Source organism: Chenopodium quinoa, unplaced genomic scaffold (genome assembly GCF_001683475.1).
Source record: "Chenopodium quinoa cultivar QQ74 unplaced genomic scaffold, ASM168347v1, whole genome shotgun sequence".
Lineage (NCBI taxonomy): Eukaryota > Viridiplantae > Streptophyta > Magnoliopsida > Caryophyllales > Amaranthaceae > Chenopodium > Chenopodium quinoa.
The window spans coordinates 4,400,649-4,410,086 of record NW_018743389.1 but is presented as its reverse complement, the minus strand read 5'-3'; the positions used below and the strand labels follow the sequence as shown (position 1 = coordinate 4,410,086).

At 36.6% G+C, this 9,438-nt stretch overlaps 2 protein-coding genes across 2 annotated transcripts; one reads left to right on the top strand and one right to left on the bottom strand.

Moving 5' to 3' along the window:
- Positions 1-2,351: 2,351 nt before the first annotated feature.
- On the bottom strand, positions 2,352-5,378 carry LOC110738460 (probable ubiquitin-like-specific protease 2A). Its single transcript, XM_021918867.1, has 6 exons — positions 4,217-5,378; positions 3,964-4,131; positions 3,710-3,841; positions 3,113-3,194; positions 2,902-3,012; positions 2,352-2,816 (listed from the first exon to the last, which is right to left on the bottom strand). Exons 1-6 carry the CDS (start codon positions 4,219-4,221, stop codon positions 2,736-2,738), a joined length of 579 nt encoding a protein of 192 aa, XP_021774559.1. The 5' UTR covers positions 4,222-5,378; the 3' UTR covers positions 2,352-2,735.
- A 630-nt stretch (positions 5,379-6,008) lies between these two features.
- Positions 6,009-8,413, top strand: LOC110738507. Its single transcript, XM_021918919.1, has 5 exons — positions 6,009-6,087; positions 6,271-6,470; positions 6,564-6,857; positions 6,918-7,840; positions 7,939-8,413. The coding sequence occupies exons 1-5, from the start codon at positions 6,009-6,011 to the stop codon at positions 8,411-8,413; spliced, it is 1,971 nt and encodes a 656-aa protein (XP_021774611.1).
- Positions 8,414-9,438: the final 1,025 nt, after the last annotated feature.

The window sequence follows — 9,438 nt, the reverse complement described above, 5'->3', positions numbered from 1 at the left end:
AACCTTTTCTTTAAGTATTTTGACTTTTATACTTTTTTAGGCATAATCAAATATCTAATGCGCCGTAAAACAAAGTTCCATCTTTTTCTTTAATTCATACTTGAATTACTACATCAATGAGTCCTACTCATTAGTATATAAAGCGAAAAGATATGTTTGTTGTCAACTATTGACAATTTGAGTTTGCAACTCAATACTTCATGTTTATCAAAACTACCTAGTATTTTGAATACTTGATGTCCAACCGTCCTATCGAACTTAGCCATAAAAGTCATTTGTGAGAAGTTTTATTTTAGAAATGCCTCTTCTTTCCTTGAGAACCATTCTCACAAGATTTCCTTTTACCAATTGTTGGAAACATTATAATTTGATTTAGAATTTTACAAATATAAGAACAAAGTATAACCATTTATCAAGATAACACTGCAAACTAGCAATTTCAATTAACTTATTAACGTTCTATTCACACATTTATAAATTTGTCCCAATTAGACGAGAATAAAATGATTCCAAGATCCCAAAAATCAATAAGTGATTAAGCATGCTTTGGCTTGTTTTAAAACTTAATATTTTAAGGTAAGCAATCTAATTGCTAATAGCTCTAAGCTATTCTTGGTTCAATAAATCACCGCATCCAATGCATCCTTGACGATTATCTGCTTTGCCACGACATCTAAGGACTCCTTACTGATATCTTTGAGTTTAACCAAAACTAACGTGTATATGATGCCTTTCTTTAGCAAGCCCACCAACATACCTTACTTCCCTAGGAAAGTGGTAATGCCTTGCTTTGGCATAGTCCACTACCTACTTTCAAAGTTTCGGTAAGTGTCATTTTGGAATGGCAATTTTAACTCAATATTCTTTGGGATTTAGGGTTTCTATGTTGGTTGATTTAAGTGAACTAAATTAATCATTCAACAATCGAAATCCTAAACATGCATCTAATGTCGCAATTATATATAAGCAAAATATATAAGTCACAAATAAAAAATGCATTGGCAAACTAGCATGAGCCCCTTGAAACTTTGAAGCATCCAATCTTCAAAGTCCTTCATTGCATTTTCTTGGCTTCGTCTTCTTACAAACGCCGTATTAAGACATGACCACCAATTATGCAACTACTAGAAAAACTAGGACTAGGACTAATCTAAATAATTTAAGTACAAAAATACCTAACGGCACACAATCTGTATTTAGATTTATAAAAATACAAAACAGAACGCAGTCCGTATTTACTATCCTAGTTGTGCCATACTAGTTGCCATTTTGTAAAACCTGCATTAGAACATCTACTATATTCCATTCATCCATTCACTTCTAAAGTGAATGGCCCATGCATTTTATAAATAATTCAAACAATACAAAACATTGTATGGAGCGATTACTGGTTACTAACTTAGGTGGTTAATCCGATCAACACACCTAATTAAAACTAGTCAAGTTGTTTATCCGATTATGTGAACTAACGCAATAACAAAAGCACAAACAAGGCTTAATAAAGCTCAAAACGATTAATGAAGCTCCCACTAAATTCTACATTCAACTTAATTAAAATTAATTAAGCTGATCAATCAAAATTTTGTCAAAAATATTTTTGCAAGTACATGGAAAAATCGAGGCCTAGCCTCGTTTTACTTAAAACCGCAAAATAGCAAGCCCCCAAGGCCGAGTGCCTAGCATCCAAGACAAAGGGCTAGGGTTGCTAGGCACCCTAGCCAAAAAAAATTGAGTGCGGGTGTTGCCATGCACAGCTAGCAGCACATGGCACACCTGTTGGCACCAGCAGTCTCGCAGCATGCTTCGCATGCATGCACGCTACCAGCGTTGGCAACGTGATGTAATGCCTACTAGCGCTCGCAATGCTTGTTGCTTAGCAAACCTAGCCTTTATGGGCTGGCGCTGCTTGGCAGTGCTTGCGGGCAGCCTTGCCAGACCATATCTCGCATCTCTCTGCATCAGCTTGCACACATACGCACACCACTCACGCACCTGGCTCGGCAACAACCGCTAGGCGAAAATTGCTAATCAGCACCGGTTCAAAACCCCCATTTCGCACTGATTTTGAACCGGTTCTGATTTGAGGGATTCCAAATCCCAAGACTTTTCGCACCGGTTCTTGATGTTAACCGGTGCGAAAAAGTCCCCAAAAATATTAAAAAAACAAAACTTTTAGCACCGGTTCCTGCTGTGAACCAGTGCCTAAAGTGGCCCAAAAAAATTTAAAAAAAAAAACTTTTAACACTGGTTTTGAAAACCGGTGCTAAAAAATGCCCCAAAAAAATAAAAAAAAGAATTTTTTTTGTTTTGCATTTTGTTCACTTAAATTGATATATAAACACTAACATATATATATAAAGTTACATAAATTTACTTCTAATACTCCAAAAACCTGTGCTAATGAAGCATACAACTTCAACAATGCTCTTTGGCACTCATTTCATATACATTATAACCACATTAAAAGTAACATCAATGATAAATGGAATGAACAAATTAGTAAGATATTTGGATAAGAGGCAGCTGGGGAGTAAATCCTGATAACTATACAGAAGAGTATTGACAGTAGAAACAGTAGACATTATAGCCATATGAGGTCAGCTCGATTAGTTCCAGCAAAGAAACAGGCTTTGTTCTGGACTTTAGACAGAGCAGGATAGCTAGAGCATGCGCATTACGTAGGCTGTGGGCATCTGAATATTTGACTTTTCAAGTTTGCTGTGTGCTTTTAACAGCTACTTTACTAGACAGTTCCTTCTCAAGGTTTGTTGTGGAAATACTCTTAAGTTTTCAGGATCAAACCAGTCTTTTCGCATCTGCAGTATGAAGATAAAATTACATTACAAGGTGACAAGAAATACGTGCAGTAAAGAATGAAGAAATTAAGATTCATGTACATACAAAGTATAGGTAATCAAAATCACAAAAGTTTTCTGGAGCAAATTGCATAAATAAGTTGATGAAATAGAGAACGTAGCTTCCACATTCCTCATCATCCCTTTGTTGAGGCACCTGAAAATGGCATCATATATGCGTAAAGCAGATTAGGGTTGTTCCTGAATATAGATAAAACTATACAAGGTTCATATACTTCAATCAGGACTAAGATCACCTTAGGTATCAAGAGAGGAATTTGGGAAATCACATTCCTGTCTTCTTCTCTGCGCTCTACCCTATAGATGTCCTGAACAAACCTGAACCAAAGATAACCATTGAACGTAATATAATTAACTGGGTAAGCAAACCACCAAAAGTGTATTAAGGTCAGAATTCATGTGAATCACCCAATCACAATATGAATTTCAGTTTTCTTTGTCTTGATTAACAATGAAATTGGTTTCTTAACACAATAAATAGTCAAATTTAGCACAGTGGAATGTTTCATAAAGATTACAAGAAAATGATATGCTACAACAGGATTCAAATCCTAGAATGTATGAATTATTATATTACTCCCTCCGTCCCTTTATTAGAAGCCTATTTCTAATATTTATTACTCACATAATAAACAGAAATAGGCTTCTAATTTAGGGACGGAGGGAGTATAAATTACCAATACAAATATCAATACATTGGCAAGTATCCATGTAACCTAAACCACAAGATAACAACACATTATTCTTTTCTGAAAAAATAGAACAAACAAGTAAGAAGAGCAAATTTTGAAGTGAAATGCAGTAATTATAGAAACAAAAGTGAAGTATCATACTTTCTAATCTCAGGTTCAAGTCTCTTTGGCTCCGCATTCTCAAGTGAGTCCAGCAACAACATGCATGGGATTCTAGTTTTCGAGTAAGAACTATCATTAAAGTGGACAAATATCAAGAGGCTCCAGTGACTCCTAGTGAAATTAAAAAAGAAAAAGAAAAAGAAAAAAAAATATCAAGCGAGAGATGCAGTCAATGAAAAGAACCCAGATATAACATGGTATAGCAGCAAATTTCAATAGACAGCAGCAAATACCAACAAAAAACAGGAACAAACACATAATCCTTGGAGAAAATGCTTTTCTTTTTAATCCATGTCAGAACTTTAGGTCTAGTAGAAGCTTCTCGGTACAATGAAAACCATAGACTATCAAGATATGTAAATGACATCCTCTTCTCTTCTGACAAGCTCTTCCAAACCACCCTAAAAGTTGTAGAATAAGAATGCTAAATGGGCCAAAATTAAAGGAAAATTTATTATAAATGGAGTATTCAAAAGTTAATCTTACTTCATCTAATGCTCATATGTTTCAGTGCCTAGCTTCTTTCTTATCCTGGGGATAACATGACGGCCACCCATCAACTTGGAGCGCTTAGCATGGGAAAAAGTATCAAGAAAACAAGGTGAAGTGCCCTTAAACTTCTTCTTTATCTCCTTAAATTCTGTTAAAGTTATTTTCTTTTCAGTTTTATATTGAGTTGTGATAAGCCGTGTTTTGTGCATAATTGTTAACCTTTTTTTAGTTGTTCTTATTAGTCTAGCTTAGTATTCTAGTTTATTTTGGTTTGATTTGGTTTAGTTTCGATGATTCGATACTTTTATGGGTAGTTTCGTTGTTTTTGATGTATTTCAGGATTAACGAAGCTAATTTAGAGATTTTATGAAGTCATGAGACTAAACCGAGGCCCACGGACCTTCACGAAATTTGTTGGTCGAAGAACGAGTCACTTAGGCCTTTTTGGAGTCAAGCACGGCCATGTTTAAGAGAGGCACGCCCATGCCCAGCTTAGGCACGTCCGTGCCTGAGCCTCAGAAACTGAGGGAAATTCTCAGGAAGTGAGACACGTCCGTGTCTCATAGAGGCATGTCCGTGTCTCATAGAGGCACGTCCGTGTCTCTACTGCTGCCTTCGAATCTGCATATGAGGCACGTCTGTGCCCAATATAGGCACGTCCGTGCCTGGAGTCTAGAAGATGAGAAGAACCTTACTCGAAGTGAGGCACATCCGTGCCTCTTGTAAGCACGTCCGTGCCTCTTAGGAGGGTTATGCGCTAAATTTTCTTATGTTTTCTTATCTTTTTGTTGGGAGTATTTCGAGATCTAGCATTCCTTATTAGACCTAGTTTTCTCTTAAACTTTTACGTTGCTTTTATAATTTAAGATTCAAGTTCTACTTTTGCAATCTCCAATTATTTCAAGATTTGGTATTTTTCCTTTCATCCCTTATTTCTTAATTATGTTTTCTTTGATTATTTTTGCTATTGCTTTTTTCAATATGTGTGAGTAGCTTTTTATATTCCAAGATCTAGGGTAGCCTAATTGTGATTGATGCATGAATTGATTCTTTAAATTCTCAAATGACAATTGCGATTATTTATGCTAAATTGATTGTGATTATGCCAATACTAGATTAGAGATAATTAGTATTGTTATTATTCCATAGTTTTAATCACAACGAGAGTTGGGTTTTAACGGATTTGAGTAGATCAATTTAGGGTTTGAGATTCATCACGAGAGTAGTTAAATTGATAATTGGGAAGCGAAGTAAAGTGTTTAATGTCTCTAATTTGCATGATTCCATGAGAATAGGCTTGATTGTGGTTAGAGAAGCCATTGATACTCGAGAGAGGTCCTTGGTATTGATTAGGGTTTGCTTTTCCCCATGTTAATTGGATTTGTATGCTAGGGGTAGATAGATAATTGCATCGATCGTAATTGTGGTGATACTTGATCTTGGATGTTTTGGTTTATTGATTTGTCACATTCTTTAGATTTATTGATTTCTTTATATATTAGTTCTTAGAATATTTCACCATTGATTGTTACTTGCTTAGTGATAATTTGAGTCTATTTAATACCTTAGTCTCTTGGGATTCGATCCTTACTTGCCCGTCTACATAGTAGTGGTCTCGTTAGGTTACTTTTGTTAGGTACGCGACACGCCTATCAAATTTTGGCGCCCTTGCTGGGGACTAACGGTTTCTTTTTGATTATTTGTGATTCGTTTTTACTAAGCTTTATTCGTTGCTTCGGCTATTGTCTCTTGTGTTTTTTATACTCTTCCTTTAGTTCTTTGTTGCATGCAAATACGACGTTCAGGGTCAGACGATTTAGCACCTTTTGATTCTGAAATCGAAGCTACTGCAAGGAGACGAAGAGGTATAAGAAGAAGATATCAAAATACAAGTAAAATGACCGAAAGAATAAAATCTTTATTGGAGTACGGCATTCCTGTTACCGCAACCGAGCTCTTATCCAGCATTGTCAAACCACTTATTACCGCTTAGAGCTTTGAATTAAAACCTCAATTCATACAGTTCATCTCCAATGACTCATTTGCAGGCACACCTCACGAATGCCCTGTTAGTCACATAGACAGTTTCTTGGAGAAGTGTGACACCATAAAGCTCAACGGTGTTACTGATGATGCTATCAGACTTCGTTTGTTCCCTTTTTCACTACAGGATATAGCGAAGGAATGGTTACGAGACGAAGGTATAGGTTCCTTTGATACATGGGATAAGCTTGCCAAAGCTTTCTTAGTAAGATTTTTAGGGCAAGAGAAGACTGCAAGGTTAAGGAACGAGCTAGCTACCTTTCGTCAATATGATGATGAGTCTTTATATGAGGCATAGAGAAGATTCAAGCGCTTACAGAGACAATGCCCTCATCACGGTATCCCAGAGTGGATGTTGATCCAAACATTCTACAATGGTGTGACCCATGAGTTTTGCATATACATTGATGCTGCATCCAGGGGTTCTCTCATGACTAAGAACCCAACTAAAGCCAAAGAGCTAATTGAGAAGATGGCAGCCAATGATAATTATCATCCAGGAGGTCGACATAGTGTGAAGAAGGGAGGTAAATTAGATGTTGATGCTCTAAATCTTTTGACTAGCTCTGTGCAGGCATGCATTGACAAGCAAGTTTGACAGACTCCAAGCCAGAACATCTACTAGCTCACCGGAGACCTGTTAGATGTGCAGGGTCACATTGCACCTAATTGCCCCAAAAATTCCAGTGAGATGTCAATTGAGGAGGCCAATGCTTTCTACACCTCTAATCCTAAAAGGTCGTATGATCCTCATTCAAACACATATAATGAAGGGTGGAGAAATCATCCGGACTTCTCTTATATGAACACTCAAGCTCAATTGAATTCTCCGTCGCCACCACCTAGTTTTCAAGCAAGGGCATCTTTTAATCACCAACCCATGAATCAACAACTACCACCACAAACTTCAAAATACAATCTTGATTCCATTACGGAGACTTTCACTACTTCCCAACTTCGACAGCAAGAGCTTATGACAAAGCAATTTGAGCTACAAGCACAGCAAAATGAACACTTTGAAAGCTCGATTCAAATGCTTATTGCTCAAAATAAGAGGATAGAAACTCACCTTTCTCAACTTTCACAACAAGTGAGCCATTTATCAACTCTTCATGATCAAGCAAAAGTCCAAAAGGAACAATGCAATGCAGTTTTCTTGAGAAGAGATGAATTATTTTCGAGGAAAATAGATAAGAAAGTGTGCAGTGTGGAGTCAAGAAAAGATGAAAAGTGTGAGGATGTAAAAAGTCCCAAATATGTTGCTCCACCGACCTATGAGGAACCGATGCCCTTCCCGCAAAGGTTGCCAAAAGCCGTGCTCGATAAACATTTTGGAAAATATTGCGAGACTGATCTTAAAAAGGTACATGCTTCCATTCCTTTTTCTGATCTTTTAATTCAAATGCCTCAATTTGCAAAATTTGTGAAGGAAATTAAAGATCAACATGATGATAAGGAAGTAGTAAATGAGAAATGCTCTACTCTTTTACGTGATAGCCTACCACCTAAAATGCATGATCCTGGTAGTTTTACTATTCCATGTATGATAAACGAAATATTTTTTGACAGGGTTTTGTGTGATTTAGATGCTAGTGTAAATTTAATGCCTTGTTCATTATATGAAAAATTAGGTTTGCAAAAACTTAAACCTTCCCCTATTTCTCTTCTGATAGGACTGCTATACTCCCTAAGGGTGTGGTTGAGGATGTATTAGTTAAGGTTGGTAAACTTGTTTTTCCTGTTGATTTTGTTGTTATGGATATGAAAGAAGACCATAAGATCCCGATTATATTTGGTCGCTCATTCCTTGCCACAAGTCAAGCTCTAATAGATGTTCCTAAAAGACAAGTGACCATTAGGGCCCAGGATAAACAAGTAGTGTTTAAGCTCTTTAATGAACATAATTTTATATTTGATGGTGGTACTTGTTTAAGAATTGATGCTACTAACCCTTTGGTTGATAAGTGTGTATGTGATAGAAATCTTGTGAGAAACGAGGACAATATTTCACCAAATGATGTGTTTAGCTACATGAAAGTAAGTTCGGATACAAAGCATGTCAAATATAAAATGAAGGAGTCATTTGGAGGCGAATATTTTTATGGGCAACATCGCGGAGTTTCTTCTTTGTGTGGTGACCCAGGCTGAGCTAATAAAGAAGGTCAAGCTTAAGACCTTAAACAAGCGCTAAATGGGAGGCAATCCATTCCTTTTTATTTTATTTTACTTTTTTTTTTTTTCCTTTTACATTTTTATTTTCCTGTTTTGTTGGTGTCTAGAAAACAAACAAACAAAAAGGTCATCACCGCCCCAAGGGTTTGCTTTTCCCCATGTTAATTGGATTTGTATGCTAGGGGTAGATAGATAATTGCATCGATCGTAATTGTGGTGATACTTGATCTTGGATGTTTTGGTTCATTGTTTTATCACATTCTTTAGATTTATTGAGTTCTTTATATATTAGTTCTTAGAATATTTCACCATTGATTGTTACTTGCTTAGTGATAATTTGAGTCTATTTAATTAGGTGAACCTTAGTCTCTTAGGATTCGATCCTTACTTGCCCGTCTACATAGTAGTGGTCTCGTTAGGTTATTTTTGTTAGGTGCGCGACACGCCTATCAGATTTAGACGCCGTTGCCGGGGATCGAACCCGGGTCACCGCCCCGAGGTATGATTTTCCCCCTCCCGATTAGTAGACCTTTTTCTCTCTCCCCTTGTCCATTTTACACTGATTTATGCATACATTGAGGACAATGTATGGTTTAGCTTGGAGGAGGGTTCATTTTTCACCATGTATATATTAGTTTTTTTCTTAGTGTTTGGTTAGTTTTTCTTTCTTATTAGTGTCTTTGATATGCCATTACACGCTTATGCTTCTATGATAACGATCATACATGTGTGCTTTGTGAAAAGTTTTTTCTGAAACCCATTTACCAATTTGCTTGGAATTCAGTAGGTTTGTGGCTAGGATGGTCTCCCCGCTCTACTTATGTGAATAGTTTGTGTACCTGGTGAGATTTTTGAGCCATATTTGACTGATATCATTCTAACTCAGTCATACTTTTTCATGTGTGATTAGTTTTCCTTCATGTAATTGAATTCCAGGCTTTGCTCTTTGACTATTTGAGACTTGAATGATGCATGTTGCGGAAAAGTGATTGGAATTTCCC